General features: G+C 44.0%; 1 protein-coding gene across 2 annotated transcripts in view; it reads right to left on the bottom strand.

The window, feature by feature from the left end:
• The window catches only part of LIPA (lipase A, lysosomal acid type), a 158783-nt gene that overhangs the window by 11351 nt on the left and 125520 nt on the right, over positions 1-21912 (bottom strand). For both annotated transcript variants that reach the window (XM_060034512.1, XM_060034511.1), the window contains exons 2-6: positions 21057-21168; positions 18879-18996; positions 3592-3790; positions 2362-2471; positions 677-813 (exon numbers count right to left, since the gene is read on the bottom strand). In XM_060034512.1, the coding sequence (XP_059890495.1) occupies positions 677-813; positions 2362-2471; positions 3592-3790; positions 18879-18996; positions 21057-21167 (675 nt within the window). In that variant the 5' untranslated portion in view covers position 21168. The remainder of the gene's footprint in view (positions 1-676; positions 814-2361; positions 2472-3591; positions 3791-18878; positions 18997-21056; positions 21169-21912) is intronic.

Here is a 21912-nt window from a genome sequence, read left to right as displayed (position 1 = left end):
GACACAGGTTCGTGCCCCGGTCTGGGAAGATCCCACATGCCGCGGTGCAGCTGGGCCCATGAGCCATGGCCGCTGAGCCTGCGCGTCCGGAGCCTGTGCTCCGCAACGGGACAGGCCACAACAGTGAGAGGCCCGCGTACCGCAAAAAAACAAAGAAAACAAAAAAAACCTGCTTCCTCCTTGAGCAAATCCTGGAGGGTTCACACATTGGGCTCCGATGAAGTTACTGGCCTCTGCTTAGGGGCCATATAATAAAATATAATAGATCACCCTCAGTGTGGTCAGGGTCGGGCATGTGGAATAGCACATCGCCTGTCTCCCATCTGCTGCCTACTCCTAGGCACAGACCCACTCTATGGAATAAAGGGCAACTTCAGGGAGGTTTAAGGTTTAAGCTATGCTCTCTTGGTAAGGTGGGTGGGGATTTGCACTGACGTGTTAACCATGAGAACAGGGAGCTCCAGTGTGGAGTTAAGGACACCTTCCCTGGCTCCCTCGGATCTGGAAGTAGGGGTGAAAGGGGAAAGAAAAACCACAGAGAGAGGAAAACCCACTGTTCCATTGATAGCAAAACACAGGGGAGGAAGACACACCTTCTTCCTCTAAAGGCCAATTCTTCAGAACCAGAAAGGAAATCTGTGAGGGAAGGGAGTGGAGGTGGGGGGAATCCAAGTACCTTAATGAGAAGATCTGAAAATCGTCCTAATTTAACTAGAGGGCTAGTAGCGAACTGGGCTGAGGTCACGGGAGCCAGGGCAAAAAACATTTTAATCTTTTTGGCCAGCTCCGGGATCCGTGAAAATGCTATGAAACCTGTGGGAACAAAAGGAAAATAAGAGAATTCCATCTTCTGGGACTCTTCTCTGAAAAGGCAAGGGCAGGCATGCGTGTCGCCTTCTAGTGGCAATCTGAGACCTGCGCAAGCAATGCCAGGAGGCAGAACTCCTGAAACAAGGGCCTCTGAACTCCTACGTGCAAAAACACTGAATTTGGTTAAACCAGTAAATCAAGTTTTGCTAAGTGCTTGTTTTGATTTTCAGCCTACATATGCACTGGAAGAAATCCGGGTTGCTAGAACCAGAAGATGTTTCCCGTTCCTTTAATGATGTAAGCCAGGGAATCGAAGACTATTCCTAACAGCTCCACCCCACTGTGTCCATCCCCTACTGCCCCCCCCCATCACCAAGAGTGATGTACGAAGGTGCTCAACGCAGTCGCCAAGGACTCGAAAGGAACTTACACATTTAGAATCCTCTAGCTTTAAAATATCTTTTAGCTTCCTCTCAGGTCACTTCTTGCCTTAAACTTGGCCCCAGAATGTCAATTTTGAAAGCAGTGGGGCAAAGGACACCAATGGACAAGTCATGGAAGAACGAATATAGATGCAAGAAATGCTTAAGTCCATTAGTAAGGAGGGCAATTACGTCCATGTTACTTGTTGCTTGAAGGCTCTCAAGGTGACCAAGGGGAGTGGTAGTGAGGACAAGGCAGCTTAACCACGCATAAGGAGACACTTCAAAGCATTCCTACCTTTCACATCATAGCTGTCTTCTAGGAATGTATTCTAAGAAGATTGTGTGATAGGAACACAAAGATATGAGTCATAGGAAACACTAACAGGGGAATTAAATAAATTACGGGACAGGTCTCTAGTCCCTAATCAGAGGAGCTCTTGTTTGCTCGAATTACGAGCATTTTTTTTTTGGCGGGGGGCGGGGGGTAGGCCACGACGCGTGGCTTGAAGGATCTCAGTTGCCTGACCAGGGATTGAACCCAGGGCGAGGCAGTGAAAGCTCAAAGTCCTAACCACTAGGCCACCAGAGAGCTCCTGGCAATTTTTATTTTTTTAAAACTTTGCTAAATTTTCTGTTTCTGTTTACAATGAACACATAATACTTTTATCATCAGCATAAATTAAACATATATATGACTTTAAAAAATTATTTGTAAATAAAGTGTACTATGGCATCCTTGGAGCTAGCTTTATTCCACTTCACTTTAAAAAATCAGTGTATTTCCTTGTTTTCTTTATAAAAGTCTCTGCACTTATACAACTTCCTGTTTTCCACTCTCTCACATCCCCGTATCACTTAACTAGGAAAATATGTAATAGGCTGTGGTTTACATTGATTCCTTCAATCAAGGGAACCATACACCATGTTCATCTATTTATGTTTGTCTGAATTTCCAGAGAAGACTCAATATTACCAAAATTCTTTGCCCTATTCATTATTTCTGCCTGGCATTAAAAAACAAACACAAAACTCTATCTGAACATTATTTTTTTTATATTTCACTTTTAAGAAGGAACAAACTGTAATAAAACATTATATCAACCTCCCATCTTTATTTTATACATACCTATCGTGGTGCCTTGAGAATGGCCCACATAATACACTTGTTCTTGGCCAGTTTTATTCAGAATGAAGTTAATTGAAGCTGGTAGGTCATAATTTGCCATCTCATCGTAACTGTAATCCAAACAAGGAAATTTTTCATTGAGACATTGCATGCAACCACGACAGCATACAAGTGTGCTGCTTGACGAGTTATCACAAACTGAACACAGCTGGGTAAACCAGCCCTGAGCACAGGGAACTGAACGTTACCAGCGCTGCAGAAGCCTCCCTGGGCTCCTTGCTAACCACGCCTCCCCAAAATAACCACTATCCTCCTTTCTTAAACCCTAAATTAGTTTGATCCATTTGGGAACTTTTCTATGAATGGGATCAAACAGCGTGTATCATTCTGCATCCGACTTCATCTTTGCCGTCACATACAGCTGTCGGCTGGTCATTGTGTAAATACATGACACTTTATTTGTTCACTCACTGCTGATGGGCATTTGGTAGTTTCCAATTTCTCGCTATTACAAACAGTGTAACAACGAGTATATTCTTGGAGATGCCTTTGGTAGAAGCTCTCATTCCTGTGTTTCACGGCCTCGGGTAGGTTCTGGTTTTACAAATGGGGAAGCAAGCCTGAAGGAGTCATGGTGCTGACTTTCTCTAATGCCTGGTACAGAGACACAGCCCTGAACCTGTACGCATGTGTACTGACTGTAACCACCACTTGCGCTGTGCCAGGCTCTGTGCCAGCCTCTTTCCTTGTATCCTCTCCTTTAAGCCCCCAGTGACCTTATGAGAAAGGTATTTATTATCCCCACTTTACAAAAAGGCAACAGACACAGGGCTTATGCCACATGCCTAATATCATGCAGTGATCAACTGGTAGAGCCAGAAGTAAGAGAGAGAAGAGGAGAACTTCTAGAAATAAGAGGAGTGAATACTTGCAGGACGTGTTTATGGAGGAAGGGAGAGGGTATGGTACACAATTTACACAGCGACACCCGCACCACCAGGAATGTCAAAATAACTAAAAATCCCTTATTGAATGTAACCCATAAATGTAATCATTTATTTATAATTTACCTTACTGCTATTTATTAAATTCCTAACAAGGCATAAAACCTTTCATAAACCATTAGCTTCCCATCATATGATCTTGAGTTTCCTGTCTATTTGCCTCCCCAGTGTCTATGTTGAGGGTACCAAGGAAAAAGACCCCCCGTCATAATCAATTCAAAGATACCTGAAGGCCCAGAACTCATCTTGGTCTATGGAGAGGGTCTTGTGTTTCCGAGACCAGGTGTTTCCCCTGCTGTTCCCCATCCACACATCAAAACCCGCGTCTGCCAGAACGAAGCCCAGGCTGCTGTTGGGCAGGTTTGTGACCCAGTTACTGGAATCTGCCAGCAAGCCATGCTGCAGGAACACAACTGGTTTGGGACCTGGAAAGCAATCATGTTTAGGAGTTAGCAGCACTAAGCGTCAAAACAAACATGATATCTTGCTAATCAGAAAAGTCACAAAAGATCACAAAGCAAATAAGGAAACAAACAAGACTGAGGTAGCATTATCATTCCGTGGTAACTGTACTATATGTACTTGTGTGAAGGGCGCTTGGGAGCTGTATGCTTTCCTTGGGCACATTAAGACACTTCTCACACACCCAAGGTGCTCTGGGGCTGGGCCATGAGGAAGAAGACTGGACCTTAAAAGACCAGGAAGTCAGGCTAAGCAAGAAAAGACCTTGGCAACATATGGGGAGCAGTGGGGCAGGACTGCCTTGTTCCAAGAGGTGCTGCTGCTGGTCAACGGTCAGAGAGAAGGAGCGTGGGCACTGCGGTGGCCCCTGCTGGGGAAAGGAGAGTTAGAGCGAGGCAGAAGGAGAGCACGATGGGGGCCAGATTCCTTGTGCTGGTTCCAACCTGTGCCTCTTCAGACACTTAGTGAAACCTGAGGCTGTGCAGCCAACTTCACAGGGCAGAGTCCTGAGAAAGAAGGACGGGTTTCAGTGGGGGTGGGAGAACCGAGGAGGGGAGAGCAGGATAGAGAGTGGGGCAGCCAGGCCAGGACTGAGCTGGAAGGGGGGTCAGGTGCCAGTTTTCAGGGACCAGGAGTCAGCTGCCTACCTTTTCTTTCTTTTTTTTTCTTTAACATCTTTATTGGAGTATAATTGCTTTACAACGTCGTGTTACTTTCTGCTGTATCACAAAGTTAGTTTCAGCTATATGTATACATATATCCCCACATCCCCTCCCTCTTGCATCTCCCTCCCACCCTCCCTATCTCACCCGTCTAGGTGGTCACAAAGCACGGAGCTGATCTCCCTGTGCTAGGTGGCTGCTTCCCACTAGCTATCTGTTTTACACTTGGGAGTGTATATATGTCCGTGCCACTCTCTCACTTCGTCCCAGCTTACCCTTCCCCCTCCCCATGTCCTCAAGTCCATTCTCTACATCTGCGTCTTTATTCCTGTCCTACCCCTAGGTTCTTCAGAACCATTTTTTTTTAGATGCCATACATATGTGTCAGCACACGGTATTTGTTTTTCTCTGCCTACCTTTTCTAGATGGGGAATATGTCAAATTCCCCTGAAATCTCTCTGCACTTCCCTCCCTAACCCCACAGAAGGCTTCAAGGGAGAAATTTAGGAGTTGGCAAGTTGAAGATATACCAGGAAACTCTTTAAGCATCACCAACAAATAACTTCTGGATTCCCACAGGCAATTAGGAGCCACTAACGCTTTCCCAGGAGGTGAGCGTGAAGCCCAGGAAAGTGCAGGTGGCCAACTCAGGCATGTGCCCACCATGCACGTGTGCCCACCATGCACGTGTGCCAATTATGGTGGCTGAGGGGCTCCCAACAATACCTGCAAATACCCCCACTGCAGCCCGTACCTACCATTCACCCCTGCACGAGGCTTAAAACATTCCCAGACCCCTCGCCCTACACTCCATGGAAGGGTTTCCCAAAGTTCCTATATTCTCCCTGTACATTGAACTTCCATGGACTTGGCTTTGCCTAAAACAACCACTACTGCAATCCAGGTTATAAAGAGTCTCTGTTTAATAGAAAAAGAAACAAAGAAAATATGTTTAATTACTTTGGAATTTAAATAAACTGTTTACATTAAAGGGTAATCTGTGGACATCCATTAACTCTATGCCACAATCAGCTGGGTACCTACAAAATGAAAGTAACTGCACAAGGACAAAGAGAACACACCTACACACACACACACACACACACACACACACGCGCGCGCGCGCGCACAACCAGACCATGCAGACCCCAGGGTGACAGCAAAGCCATCCAGTGTGTGTCGGGGGAGGGGTGGTGGAGAAAACTCAGTGATTTGTTAAGACACCTGTCACGGGGGAAGGGAGCGGATCGAAGTCGCTTGTTTTTCTAATTCTCTTCTTGTGTGTTGGGATTCCCCCATCCCTCACTTCAAGCTGAATATGAAAAGCTCAATGAACAGACAGAAGAGGTGGCACCCAGGAAGAAAACAGTGAATCTGTTCTTGGAAAGCCAGGTGTTTCCAAATCTGGAGGATCCGGGCCAAGAACTCAAAGCATATGGCAGACCCCACGGCTTTCTCGTGGGAAATGCCAGCAGGGGAGGAAAGGGGCTGGCATGGAAAGGCACATGCTGAGAAACGGCATCTCAGCACCCTCAGCCTCTCAGCTGCGTCCTACTCATTCATCGGAAGAGTTTTTACTGAGAATTCTACTGTATAATAAGCAGTGCACTAGAAGTCAAAAGAAATCGAGTGATTCAGAACACACGTTACATCTTGTATAAACCTGTCCTGGTACCTACTATGTGTTAGTCACTGTGTTAGATTCAGGGACACGAAAGTGGGTAAGCCATGCTCCCTCCCCCACGGAGCTCCATTCTAGTGAAGGAGACAGACACACGATTACCTTCTAGCCCAGTGTGGAAAAGGTCAGACCACCACGCAGGAAAGCCCAGAGGAAAGAGAAAAGTACTCAGCCAGGGGAGTAATATTCGAGCCGGTTCTTAAGTAAGAGACAGACTGCCCCACAAAGGGTTCGGGTGAAGAAACGGCAGCCTGGATTGGCAGAGAACTGGCACCGCATCCCAGGCCTCAGTCCGATGGGACCCCCGAGTGTACTGTAAAATGTAAACGCTCCCTACAGGAGTCTGATGCACAGGCAGCTTGGGGAACCGCTGGGAGGGCATGGTGCCTTGTCTGACCTGCGCATAGAGGGGATATGAAGGACTTCCTTCAGGGCTGCACATCCTTGCAGGTGTGGCCAGCTCCCTTTCCTCCCAGAACAAAAGGGGCCTCTAAGGAGGAAGCTGCAGAGGATACAACCCACTGGGCTTCCCATGCCCGTGATTCCATTAGACACGATGGGCCACCAACAAAGAGAAAATATTAACAAATCCCGTCCTGGGATGGAAAATGGGTGCTAAACTGCTTGTCCCTTCCCTCTGGCATTTAGCGAATGCAAAAGGGCAGCAGAATAGACAAGGGCACTGTGACGGGCCTACCCACATGTCTGCCAGCTTCTCCCACCTGCTCCTAAGAGGGGGCGAGTGGGGAGAAAGGAAGGCATTATGTCATCTTTCCCATCCCGCCACCAATCAAGGATTTAAGGATTTGCAGGAAAAAGAAGTTTCTCTCTAGGAGGGTTAAACCTACTGCCATTCACACCTTCCAGTGAATTACTTTTTTTTTTTTTTAACATCTTTATTGGGGTATAATTGCTTTACAATGGTGTGTTAGTTTCTGCTTTATAACAAAGTGAATCAGTTATACATATACATATGTTCCCATATGTCTTCCCTCTTGCGTCTCCCTCCCTCCCACCCTCCCTATCCCACCCCTCCAGGCTGTCACAAAGCACTGAGCCGATATCCCTGTGCTATGCGGCTGCTTCCCACTAGCTATCTATTTTACTACGTTTGTTAGTGTGTATATGTCCATGACTCTCTCTGTGACAGGGCGAGAGAGAGCCAGTGAATTACTTTAATCAGATTTCTTTTCATCCTGCTGAGAGAAGCCGATTGAATTAACAGCTAGCTATATTATTATGCACCCCTGTGCTCTAAGGCACTGTGCTGAAAATCCTATGAAGTTAGTACTATCTCCATTTAACAGAACAAGAAATTGTGGCTAACAGAAGTCAAGTAATTTGCACAAGATTGGATAAGAGCTAAAAAGTGGGGGAGCTGGGGTTCGAATCTACATAAGGCTAATGCCAGGGTCCATGCTCTTAGCGGTTTTGCTACGGGAAAGGCTAACAACAGAGTCATTCTACAACGTACAGCTATGGGAAAGGCTAACAACAGAGAGTCATTCCACAACATACAGAGGCCCTCAGGGAATGACAAACCAAAGACAGAACGCTATTTTGGAGGGAGTTGGACCAAGTGCTTGGAAGAAAGGAATCTCTAGTAGATGGATGGAGGAGACAGAGAACAGGGGGCCAGGCCACGATATGCAACCTTGCCCGCTCAGGCAATTCTTCCAAGGACCAGCCTAGCCCACACACTCCAGCACCTGCAGCCTGGTCTGTCTTTGAGCAACAAACCAACAGGTCAGGACAAGGGCTGCCTTTCCTGCTGTGCCCTGCAATTAGCTTGTCCAAACTGGCTGTACGAGGGCTGGGGGCTGAGGGAAAGGCCTAAAAGTACCTTGGCCCAGAGAGGGCAAGTGACTTCTTCACAGTCACCCACGTAGTTAGCACAGAGCCAGCAAAGAAATGCAGCCCGGTGACAGGCCGCCACGGCGCTGCCTGCCTGATGGGGCCAAACGTGGGTGGAAGCCAGGAGGGGATTGCTCAGCCTCCAAAAATGAATCTGCTGAGCCCACAGCCTCACAAGAGGAAGATGACTGGGTGCACGGGCAAGTTCCTCCTGCCTCCCAAGCACTGGCCTTCTCTACCAGGGCGGTGTCTGGACAGGCCTCCACCTTGCTCAAAAATGGTGTGAGACATCAGCTGAGGTCCAACAAAGAACCAAAAGAAGGAGGAAGAGAGGAGGAGATCACAAAGATCAGCGCGTTGGCATGAAATAGACTTTGGTTCTTACTGGATATGTAACCCTTTAGAATTTACTCAATCTCTCTGGAGTATCGATGTCCTTTTCTAAAGTGGGGATGGTACAATGGCTGATAAATAATAGTGACTCACAATAATAATAAATGTACAAATGTAATAAATCATTACTAGAATGCAAGCTCTGTGAAGAAAGACAACATGAAGTGGCATTCTTTAGCCGAGAAAAGGCTAATGGCAAAAGGAACTTGGCAGACGGGATTAAGGATCTTGAGATGGGGTAGCATCCGAGATTATCCGGTGGGCCCAGCGTAATCACAAGGCTCCTTCTAAGAGGGTCAGAATCAGAGAGAGACTGGAAAATGCTACCCTACTGGCTTTGAAGATGGAGGATGGGGCCAGAAGCCGAGGAATGTGGGCAGCGTCCAGATGCTGGAAAAGGCAAGTGAATGGATCTTCCCCAAGTGCCTCCAAAAGGCAGCCCTACGAACACCTTGATCTTAGGACTTCTGGCCTCCAGGAGAGTAAGGTAATAAATTTATGCTGTTTTCAGCCACTAAGTTCGTGGTAGTTTGTTACAGCAGCAGTAGGAAACTAATACATTTGGGGACGAGTTTTCACCCCCATTTTTCAGATAAGGACTCTGAGGCAGTGTGGCTAAGTAACCTGTGCAGAGTTGCACAGCCACCAATCCCAAACCAGGACTCAGAGGCGGGCAGGATGTCTCCTGGGCCTGAAGAAGAGAGAGACCTGGCTGCTTGCTAGTTTGGCAGGAGCCTGCATGACCTAAAATCTTCTAGAAAAGCTTAGAAGATGGGCTGTAAGTGGCATAAGGGCCCCCCATCTCCTTCTGCAAAGGCAGGTTCTAGACAAAATGGCAACAAGGACCTGGCTTATGGCGCACACGCATCCCTGGCACCCCATACTGAGTAATGCAAAGTCGAGATCACCCCTCACTTTAGACCTCCCTGCAGCCATCCATGGGACTGGACAAAGCCAAAGTCCAAGGGCTGGTTCAACCACGCCAAAGATAGGCTGTCGATCACCCAAAGAGCCAGGGCCCAGGGGGCTTCCTGAATCTGCCCCGACTACTTAAGACAAACTCTAGCCAGCACTGTGGCACCTGGTGGATTTGTTGTTATTATTACTATTCATCAGTAACAGCTACCTATCATGCACCACGTTCCACATGGATTACACTGTTGCCAAGAGAGCTGTTAAGATCCACCCCCATGGTACAGATGAGGTAACTGATGCCCGGAGAGAGAGGATAGGTAACCTGCTCTGAAACAATCACGTAAGCAGTGAGCCAGAATTGAAACCCAAGTCAGCCCCATTCTAAAGTCCTTGCCTGTAACCACTACTCTAAAGAAAACGTCATTCAAAAATAAAGAGGTAGGGCTTCCCTGGTGGCACAGTGGTTGAGAGTCCGCCTGCCAATGCAGGGGACACGGGTTCGTGCCCCAGTCCGGGAAGATCCCACATGCCGCGGAGCGGCTGGGCCCGTGAGCCACGGCCGCTGAGCCCGCGCGTCTGGAGCCTGTGCTCCGCAACGGGAGAGGCCACAACAGTGAGAGGCCCACGTACTGAGAAAAAAATAAATAAATAAATAAAGAGGTAGGGGACGGGGGGAGCGCTTATAAATACTCCGTGTGTACGTGGCCACTTCAAATCAAGCCAAGCACTATTTGCTAGAAGTGGCTACATCTCAAAATCATCTGGGGGCACTCCACGCACATTTCTGCCCTTGGTCCTGATTTAGGGAATCAGGAAGTCCAGAGACGGAGCCTGGAAATATTTATTTTCGGCAAGCTCCCTCAGCTCTTCTGACGTAGCCCATCCATAGCTGTGCTCAAAGTGGCTTCATTGAAAGGGGAGCATGTCCAGTCCTCTGCTGCACCAGGCTGGCCCAGAGAGGAGGCCAACCAGACGCGAAGATCCCGGGTCCAGCACCCAAGAGGCCCCTGAAGGTAGCTCTAGGGCCTCCGACTCCAGAATAATCAAGAGTGGACTTTTATTTATCCACAACAGGGGACGACTGGGTGAATTTTTGTAGTCTAATTCTAATGTGAAGAATGGGCCTCAAAGACAGCCCAAAACACTGTCAACAAATAACATTAGTGGGAAGGCTCGGCCACAACACCTTATACTCACTGGAGGGAGAAATAAGGAGAGGCTTATCTCCAAAGCACTCATCACCAGGAACGTAAGCAATGGAAGCTGGTACGCAGGTTATCTAAATCAAGCACTTTGCACGCTGTCCCTTGATCAGAGACATTGCTGCAGTGCTAAGAGCCCAAGGGGCAGACATGCCATCACAAGCCATGGGAATCCTGCCTCTACTACCAACCACCAGCTACTTTATAATAAGCAAGTTAATTAACCTCTGTAACCTTGGTTTCCTCCTCTGTAACAGGGGGTAATAAGAGCCCTTACATCCCAGAGCTGTGTGACAAGTCATGTGACAGTTCACACAGAGTGCAGCACACGGCCCAACCACAGGAAGCGTTCAGAAAGGCACGCAGACCTTGCCACTGCCCAGATCACTGCACTCACATTTCACAGTCACCCTGCTGGAAAGGGGGTGACCCTCGGCAGAAGGAAACACAATAGTGCCGGGATCACAGAGCAGGGAAGAAAAACACCCCATCCTCGGGATGCCATTCGCCCCACCAGCCGCAGTGGTGGTCACTTTGATCGCTAAGCAACCAGAAGGCAGCAATCGGTCCGTCTCATTCACTGCAGCCTCCGTGGCACCCAATGCTGAGTCTGCCACGTGGTGCTCGCTCCAGGCAAATTTGATGAATAAAAGCAATAATGAAGGAATAAAGGAAGGAAAGAAATAAAAAAACACCCAACAGCGCATATTCACACACACAGTGATACCCACCCCACATATACCATGTGTGCTTTCCAGGGCACTGCCTTAATTAGAGTTTACTGTGTACCCAGGATGGCACTACGCCATTTAAGTTATCCTTCCTACGTTACAGACAGGGACTCTGAGGCATAGAAAAAAGAAATGATTTGCCCAAGGATGTAAATACAATTAGTATATGGTGGAACCGGGAACCATGTGATTACGTGACACCAAAGTGCTTGTTATCTCCATGCCAAACTGCCTTTCTGCTTCCCCTGCCCTTCTCTGCTACCACAGCCTGCCTTCAAACAGAGGTACGGTGCCTCTGAGCTCAGGGGGATCCTTAATTCAACGTGCTCTTGGGCAAGGAACACTAGAAAGTGCAGATGCTTTGGTCAACCCGGTCCCCAGGAGGACCAGGACTGTAGAAGCAGGTAGACTGAAGCCTTGGGCCGGAGCGATCATTGAGTAATCAGAAAAGGTTTGGGCTCTCCGAGAGCTCATGGTCTAGTGGGGAGGATCGAGGTTATAAGCATCACCCCTGACAGAATACGCTATTATTTATTGTCCTACCTGTCTTAAGTGCTATGAAGGAAACACACAAAGAGCGATGAGAATACGTGGCCAGGGGTCAGCCTGAGCAGGTGTGAGAGCTGGGGAACTCCTCCCTGAAGCAACATCGAGGTTAGGCAGCAGGCAGGGAGGGAGTACTGGAGGAGGGAGGGGTGCCGGGCACAGCGCTCTCTTCCCTTCCACTCTGACTCTTAGCCCCAGCTCCCACCGGCCAATATGAGACAAGCTGTGCTGTGCAGCTGACGCTGCCTCGTGATGCTCCGTTACGCAGAGGGTCTGAATACAGCCCCCTGCCCCGTGTACCATCAAGGTCCAAGTGAGCCTGGGAGTGAGCTCAGGGAGCTAGAGTCAACAAGCCCGGGCACTAATTAATGGCCCTACGTCTGTCCAGTGCCACTGGGAGGCGAGGAATTACATCCCAGCTGATCAAGGCCTCTGTTTAGCTTGTTAGAGCACTGCGTTTAGGAAATGGTTTCCTTAGGAACCACGTACAAGGGAAGAACAGAAAACCCAGAAATTGGTCAGAAACCTAAAACGTATAGTCAAAACCAAGGTTTTTTTTTTTAAACCATAGCCTGATGCTCTTTCCCCCCGAAACCTAACTCACAAGCCACGTTGTGAATTTTCAATTATGACTCAAAAAGTTCAATGGGCAACCCCACGGCAAAGTTCAAAAACCCTGTTTGTGCACGAAGGCAATTACTCACACTCCAGAATGAACTCACTCACCAGGCCATCAGACACATACTGCTTTTCAGACATAAATGTTCCACGGTTGGTGCTTTTTTTGATGATTGCTTTATTTTACAGTTTATTTCCTAGTTAGGCAGAAGTAAGTCGGCCTCGCTGTTACTGTTGCTATTTTATGTGTTTTAGGCAAGGCCTTTCTCTATTTCTTTGTTTTAACCAACAAATAAATACGCTATCATAGGATCAAGTTGCTCAATACTTACTACATAAGGCTGCACACTCCAGTTCAAAGGACACTGAACCCGGAGTCAAACTGGCTGGGCCACTAACTTTTGACCTAAAGCAAATCCCCTTCCCTCTTTGAACCTAACAGTCACGCCCAGTAAAATGAGAGTGTTGCTCTAGAACCTGGGTTCCCAAACCCAAGGATTTTCCCTTGGAATCCACTAGAGAGTTATGTTAAAAATGCAAGTTAGGGCTTCTCTGGTGGCGTAGTGGTTGAGAGTCCGCCTGCCGATGCAGGGGACACGGGTTCGTGCCCTGGTCTGGGAAGATCCCACATGCCGCGGAGCGGCTGGGCCCGTGAGCCATGGCCGCTGAGCCTGAGTGTCCGGAGCCTGTGCTCCGCAACGGGAGAGGCCACAACAGTGAGAGGCCCGCGTACCGCAAAAAAAAAAATGCAAGTTCTCCAAACTGCCGGCCCAGGCAGGACTCTGAGATCCTTCTAGTGCCAGCATCCCGTGACTTTCTGAAATAAGGCTGAGCAGATTAAAATATAACCACTTCCCTATAAAGGATGGATTTCTGAATTTCAATTCCCTTATTGGAGTTAGTGCAAAGTAGGGGTAGCTCAACACTTGATAGAGAAGTTTGCTTAACATTGAGAAACAGCCCACATACACTCCACAGGTCACTAACCGTTTTCTAAATACACATTTCAAGCTTCCTAATTAGTAGAGGTCTGACCAGACAGACAAAGGATTGCCTAAATCAGGGGATTCTTTAAAACAGTGTGGAATTGGTACAAAAACAGGCATATGGATCAATGGAACAGAATAGAGAGCCCAAAAATAAACCCACACACCTATGGTTAATTAATCTTTGACAAAGGAGGCAAGATTATAAAATGGGAAAAAGTCTCTTCAGCAAGTAATATTGGGAAAGCTGGACAGCTGCATGTAAATCGATGAAGTTAGAACACATCCTCACATCATACACAAAAATAAACTCAAAATGGCTTAAAGACTTAAACACAAGACATGACACCATAAAACTCCTAGAAGAGAGCATAGGCAAAACATTCTCTGACATAAATTGTACCACTGTTTTCTTACGTCAGTCTCCCAAGGCAATAGAATTAAAAACAAAAATAAACAAATGGGACCTAATCAAACTTACAAGCTTTTGCACAGCAAAGGAAACCATAAAAAAATGAAAAGACAACCTACGGAATGGGAGAGAATATTTGCAAATGATTCAATAGACAAAGGCTTAATCTCCAAAATATACAAACAGCTCATACAGCTCAACAACAACAAAAAAAACAACCCAATTGAAAAATGGGCAGAAGACCTTAATAAGACATTTCTCCAAAGAAGACATACAGATGGCCAGTAGGCACATGAAAAGATGCTCAACATCGCTAATTATTAGAGAAATGCAAATCAAAACCACAATGAGGTACCACCTCACACCGGTCAGAATGCCCATCATTAAAAAGTCTACAAATAACAAGTGCTGGAGAGGGTGTGGAGAAAAGGGAACCCTCCTACACTCTTGGTGGGAGTGTAAATTGGTAGAGCCACTATGGAGAACAGTATGGAGGTTCCTCAGAAAACTAAAAATAGAATTACCATATGACCCAGCAATCCCACTCCTGGGAATATACCCGGACAAAACTATAATTCAAAAAGATACATGCACCCCTATGTTCATAGCGGCACTGTTCACAATAGCCAAAACGTGGAAACCACCTAAATGTCCATCGACAGATGAATGGATAAAGAAGATGTGGTACATATATACAATGGAATAAAAAAGAATGAAATAATGCCATTTGCAGCAACATGGATGCAACTAGAGATTATCATACTAAGTGAAGTAAGTCAGAAAGAGGAAGACAAATACCATATGATATCACTTATATGTGGAATCTAAAATATGGCACAAATGAACCTGTCTACAAAACAGACACAGACTCATAGACATAGAGAACAGACTTGTGGTTGCCAAGGGCGAGAAGGGAAGGGAGAGGGATGGACTGGGACTTTGGGGCTGGCAGATGCAAACTATCACATTTAGAATGGATAAACAACAAGGACCTACTGTAGAGCACAGGGAACTATATTCAGTATCTTGTGATAAACCATAATGGAAAAGAATATGAAAAAAGAATGTCTATATGTGTATAACTGAGTCACTGTGCTGTACAGCAGAGACTGGCACAACACTGTAAATCAACTCTACTTCAATAAAGAAAATTTTTTTAAATAAAAATAAATCAGGGGATTCTTTACTGAGTCCACACAACCTCTGCATCTTAATATAAAATCTGTGTGTGCACAAATGTCTATTTTATTTTACTAGAGAGAGGATCCATTGCCTTCATGCACTTCAGAATCCCAATTCTGAAGACTGCCCGATATACCTCTTAATTAGGCCACCCACGCAGGCACCCTGGTGCTGCTGGTTGCTGTGAGGAACACAGAGGTGACAAACACACAGCCTCTGCCTTCAAAGAGTGGTTGCAGGGAGGGGTGGCGGGGAGAGAGAAGTACACACGTGAGTTAACCCCGAAGCAGAAGAAGAAAAACACCTCAGGAGGGGTGTTAGCAAGGCATCTGGGAGTTTGGAGGAAGTGTGTCTCCTTCATGCTCAAGCAGCATGTTAAGCTGGGTGGGGCTGGAAGGACAGAAAAAAAAAAAATGTTTTTAGGAATGCATAGAAATAAAGATGGTGGGCAGAGTGAACACCAATCCAGAGGGTTGTGTCACCAGCTGAGGCCCAGGGAGAATTTAGCAAAAGGGAAATAACTCATCTGGATTTCAGCATGTGAGAGAGCAGTTCTTTGATACTTATCACAGATACCACTTCAGTTATACCATTTGCAATTTGGCTATGGTGCCAATTTAAACCTGTGCAGTTGATAAATGATAAATGTTTCTTAGATGATGGGTAAACACAGTTGGCAACCAGTGGTTCTCAAGCACTCCTCATAAACCTTGTGAAAGAGGTATTCTATCCCATTCTACAGAGGAAGCCACCGTAGACATCATAGCCTATAACTGTAATCACTAGTTTGAGGAATCATGAAGTTCTTGCACATATCCATGGTGAACTTCAAAGGTCCACTGCTGTATAAAATGAGGGTGAACAGTACAGACAACAGCTAGGACAAAATATTAAGGAATGGTGTTATCTTCATTTATGAGGCTCATGAAGATTGCTGAGTGGCCATATCATATAATTATACCTGCGCGCTACGAAGCTTAATCCTGCAAAACTACGTAAGACGGGTGAGAACAGGGAGGTTGGCAGAAAGGAGAGCAGTTGGCATGGGTAGAGGAGCCATGTGGCCAAGTTCTGTGATCATAAAAAACTTCCAGTGATCCCCAAGTGAGGCTCAACATACAATCAGAGGGGGTCACTGAGACAGGACTGAAAGATGCTCACCACACAGCTTTTTTTTTTTTTTTTTTTCCTGCGGTACGCGGGCCTCTCACCGCTGTGGCCTCTCCCGTTGCGGAGCACAGGCTCTGGACGCGCAGGCTCAGCAGCCATGGCCCACGGGCCCAGCCGCTTGGCAGCATGTGGGATCTTCCTGGACCGGGGCACAAACCTGTGTCCCCTGCATCGGCAGGCGGACTCTCAACCACTGCGCCACCAGGGAAGCCCTCACCACACAGCTTTAAACTAAGGTTCCACAAGGAATGTGGTACCTATAAATAAATAATGGAGGTGACATCGGCAAGATGGCAGAATAGGAGATCCCCAGCTCTAGCCCCCGCACAGAAACTCCAACTTAGCAACTATCCACAGACAAGAATGCCTTTGTTAGCACCCCTGAACCCAGGGGTAAGGTTACAGCATCACAGAAGAACACAAAAACTGAGAAAAACTACATTAAGAAGGGTAAGAGGAATAGCTTCACTTCATCCTTGATAAATGAATAATGTTTTAACGTATCTTGTAATGACTTATAAATAGTACAGATGTACGGCATTATTTTCTTAAAAGCATTAATTTCTTAAAAGATAAGCAGACTGAATTTCCCTATTCCTGTTTTGAAATTCTTTCTCTCTCTCAGGTTCTAAGCTTAATTTCAGATGGCCAAGTAAATGGTCTTTACTGTGGTTCCCTGCATTTTTTTAACAATGGCTCACACTACTAATTATTAGTCAACTAACCACTTTTAAGAGAAATAATATCAATACCTATTTTTCTTTATATGGGATCTGAAATCTGTATACAGGGTTTACTTCTTTTAAAAAAAGGGAAGGAAATCAAGATCATATGTTCACTCTGAAATAAAATATGTTTTGTGTGTCTTGAGCAGAAGAAAAAATAGAAGCCCTTGCTGTAACTCATTGCTCATTTTGTAACATGCTTTTAAGAGGATCTGTAAATCATAAAACTCTCAAGAGTTAGAAACTAAATTTCAAAAACAGCATTGGCTGTCTTGACCAGGTAACATTACTGAAAGGCTCATTATAGCTAGAATTTATGCCAGAACAACATGGATAAATCAGATTATATTAAGAGAAAAACAGATTACAAAGCTCACATTAACACAGAGGGCTTTTAAGTTTGCTTTGAATAAAAATTTTCTACTCACATAAAATTTTAATTGAAGAAGAGATAGTTATCCAATTACCTTAATCTCACCTTAATTTCCTAAGTTTCTAAAATCAGAAAATGTTAAAAGAAAAAAAATAAGCTACATCTGGAGAGATGATTGACTAAGGATCAGATCCTTATTCTGATATCTAACAATTTCAAGTAATCTATATAGAAATTCCTCAATCCGCATTGGAAACCACAGTTTTGCTTGAGTTATAAGAAAAAATATGTATATATTTTAAGCCAAAACTATAAGAACTTTCATATATTGCTTATGAGAGTAATTACCAGAACAAGACCACATGAAAAGCAATTTAACAATATCTATCAAAATCACAAATCCATATATCCTCTGACCCAAAAATTCTATTTCTGAAAATGTATCTTATAAATAAACTTGCACACATACAAGGTTACTTACAGCAGCAATATTTGTTAATCGAAGACTAGAAATAGTCTAAATGCCCATTAATAGGACACTTGTTAAATAAATCATGGTACAGTTATACAGTGGAATACTATGTATCAGCAGAGATAAATGATGAAGTGCTCTCTGTATTGTATGGAAAAATCTCCAAAATCTTAAGTAAAAAATTCAAGGAACAAAAGAACGTGCATTATAAGCCACATTTTATATTAAAAGGGAAGCAAGGAAAAATAATAATTTATGTTTGCTTCTAAAGAGATTTTTTTAGAGATAAAGAAATTTAAAATAAAGAGATTTTGGAAAGATACATAAAAAACTAGGGAGGTGGAGAATGAGATGGGAGGGAGGTATTTCGCTGTGTATCTTTTTGTTCTCTTTGATTTTTGAACTATGGGAATACATTACCTATTCAAAAAATTACGTAATTTTCAAACAGCAAGAGCTATCTACTTAATGCTCAAACCATTTTATTAAATGAAATGCTTCCTTATAACAAAGAAAGCGGAGATTTTAGCATATCCTCAAACAAACCTGACCTTCGAACCTTTAAGCGAAATATGAAATTAGATGACTCTTGTCCTTATTTCTTTAAAAGAAGAAGTGTTTTTTTTTTTTAAAAGGAAGGAATTTTGCCTTTTTTAAAAAATTTTTATTTATTTATTTATGGCTGTGTTGGCTCTTCGTTTCTGTGCGAGGGCTTTCTCTAGTTGCAGCAAGTGGGGGCCACTCCTCAACGCGGTGCACGGGCCTCTCACTATCGCGGCCTCTCTTGTTGCAGAGCACAGGCTCCAGATGCGCAGGCTCAGTAACTGTGGCTCACGGGGCTAGTTGCTCCGCGGCATGTGGGATCCTCCCAGACCAGGGCTCGAACCCGTGTCCCCTGCATTGGCAGGCAGATTCTCAACCATTGCGCCACCAGGGAAGCCCGAAGAAGTGTTTTTTACACACCTTGCATAAATGTAACATGTTGAGTACTTTGGTCTAAAAAATAATCCCATTTCAATGTTTTCAAGTTAAATCTGAACTTGGTTAGTGACCTAAAAAAAGAACCAAATTCCAGCAATGCTGTTAAATTTTCAGAGCTTTCCTTTCTCACCACAGAAAACACCCATACCTCTGTCAGAATGGTTCTTCCTCCCGTGGGGGATTCGGTTAAGGCAAAGAATATATCCATCTTCTGTCACAACTAGGTGTTCCTCACTAGGGAATCCCCAGTGAGAGATAATTTCACTCTGTGGAGCAAAGAAGACAAAGTGTCAATGACATTCTCCAGGTTTTCCTTAAGAAATGAATTGTTACTGAAATTGCAGTCTGCTCAATCTAGTAGCCAACATCCCATCGCAAAAGTAAATCCTCCCCTTGTTTTACCTCTGTGTTCTACTCACAGATGTTCAGCTAAACCATTTTAACATGTTCTACACCAAGTGTGTCTTATTTTACCATAGCTTTGGGCTTCTTTGTTTCCATCCTGGCTCCCAGGTACAAATAAACACTTCTTTCTTTCTTTTCTAAATATGCCAGGTAATACTGTAATCTACCATTTTCCTTGTTTTAAGAGACCCCATCCTGGGAAATGAAGCATAAAAAGTATTAATCTGTTTTTAACCAATGGACCAATAAAACTACACTAGAATGTCAAGGTAGAGTTGAACAAGAAAAGAAAAAATGATTGTGATAGCATACGCTATTTGTTTTTCTCTTTCTGACTTACTTCACTCTGTATGACAGACTCTAGGTCCATCCACCTCACTACAAATAACTCAACTGCGTTTCTTTTTATGGCTGAGTAATGTTCCATTGTATATATGTGCCACATCTTCTTTATCCATTCATCTGTCGATGGACGCTTAGGTTGCTTCCATGTCCTGGCTATTGTAAATAGGGGTGGGATAGGGAGGGTGGGAGGGAGACACAAGAGGGAGGAGATATGGGGATATATGTATATGTATAGCTGATTCACTTTGTTATAAAGCAGAAACGAACACACCATTGTAAAGCAATTATATTCCAATAAAGATGTTAAATAAATAAATAAATTAAATGATTGTGGTAATCATTTTACAATATATACATAGTGCAAATCATTATGTTGTACACCTTAAACTAATACAATGTTATATGTCAATTATATCTCAATAAAACTGGAGGGAAAAGAGGAAAAGTAAGGAATTATGATCAAATTCACTACTCCATAAGGAAAGATCCGTGGGGCAATTAATTGTTTTTTGTTTTCTTTTTTTTTAAACTGAGGTTATAGCTGATGTACAATATTATATGTTTCAGGTGTGCAACACAGTGATTCACAATTTTTAAAGGTTAAATTCCATTTATAGTTATTATAAAATATTGGCTACATTCCCTGTGTTGTACAACATATCCTCGTTTATCTATTTTATACATAACAGTTTGTACCAATTAATCCATGGGGCAATTGTTAATTTGGAGCTCAGTGGCATATGGATAACTCAATTATCCAGAAGACTTAGTGTAAATAAGTACTCATTATTCTCTCTACCACAAACACTTGAAAGGATTTAAGTTTATCATTCTTACAGGAAAAAAATTTTAAAATAAAAATGCTTTCAATTTTAAAAAAACTTAAAAAGAAAAGATCTGGGACAAGAAATAAAATGTAACCTTAAGACCCAGATATCAGGTCATACTCTCTTGGCTGACTATAAATTTATCTCCATCTCCAAGGTTGCCCGATTCTTCAGTTGCGTCACTGCATCATCTGTTTTAAAGCTGCTGTTTTCTGTAGCAACATGTACTTTCCTGATATTTTATGCCTAAATAAGGTATCGCCAGATTTAATTGTTTACTTAAGATTAATAACTTTGAAATGTTTTCATTACTCGAGGGACTATTTTTGCTTATTTGTTCTAACAAATTTTTTTTCAGATACTTTGATTTTTGTATTGAACTATGGACATTGGTAATCTGTCCTTGTTCAGCACATTGAGTATTAACATTCTTTCAAAGTTTTGACACTTTTTTTTATTGTTGTTTAAACAAATTCAGTGAGACTTAAAAATGAAATGAATGTATAAAAATATCACTTATCTTACTAAGAAGTATATGTTTTAACAGCAAATGAGGTCTGTAAAATACACATTACCTTTTAAGTAAAGTCCAGCTAGCTGAATCTAAGATTCGGAGAACAGGAAAAACATAATGTGATATAAAGAGAATAGAGTTTGTGGCTTCATGTAGCTACATAACTGGATTTCAGAAAATAATTAACATTGATCACAGATGCGCTTTTAAAAACAGATGACTTTGAGAAACTTACCACATTCATGTTTGTTTCAGGATCCACAGGTGCCAGCTTCCCTCTGGATACCTCGGAATGCAGGGTCCCAAGGACCAAACAGACCACCAAACACCAGAGCCACATTTTCATTCTGTATAAAACAGTCTGTTGTTACTTGTCTACACAAAGTTTTACTACACAAAATTATGTTGGTAAATAATGCTCCCATACAAAGTTCTGAACCAGGTTTAGGTCAGGTAAAAGTTAGGTAAAGGGCAAATATAGAACAAATGACTCAAGCCATACCTCGAAGCAAAAATTGAGGAATTCTCTTTTACTGGGAAACCTCCCACCTGCCACCCCCAGTTAATATGTGACATTTGGAGCCCAGAACACCCACTCACCTTCTCACCAGGTGGTTAAACATAATGTTCCCAGAGAAATAGCAGAAAGAAGGACTCAGAAGAGAATAGGTTGAGAAAAAGGAAGATCCCCCAAATTCCAGAGCCTGTTAACCTCCCACCTTTTCCTAATTGTAATTTAAACACTTTTAAGTTCAGCGATACGAGTTCTTGCTCCCACTGGCTATTCACTTCCCTCCGTGCATAAAATTACACCCAAGGGGAAAAGTGTCATGAAAGAAAAGAGAGCTTGCAAGAGAAATAGAGGGAAAGAAGACCACCCCTCTTTGCTTCTGAGACCCTCCAGCCATCACCAAAGACCATCTAGTTTCTGGCAGTGATGGCACAAAATCATAGTGTAGCAAAGACCTTGAAGATGGATGTTAAAGGCAAAATGAAGTGACTCTTCCAAGGACGCCCAGATGGTTAGAGGCAAAGCTGGGACAACAGCCCAGGCCTCCCACATTTTTCAAAATAAATATAATCATTCAAAA

Source organism: Delphinus delphis, chromosome 16 (assembly GCF_949987515.2).
Source record: "Delphinus delphis chromosome 16, mDelDel1.2, whole genome shotgun sequence".
Lineage (NCBI taxonomy): Eukaryota > Metazoa > Chordata > Mammalia > Artiodactyla > Delphinidae > Delphinus > Delphinus delphis.
Note: the sequence above shows the minus strand (reverse complement) of the source record. Positions and strands in the feature narration are given on the sequence as shown.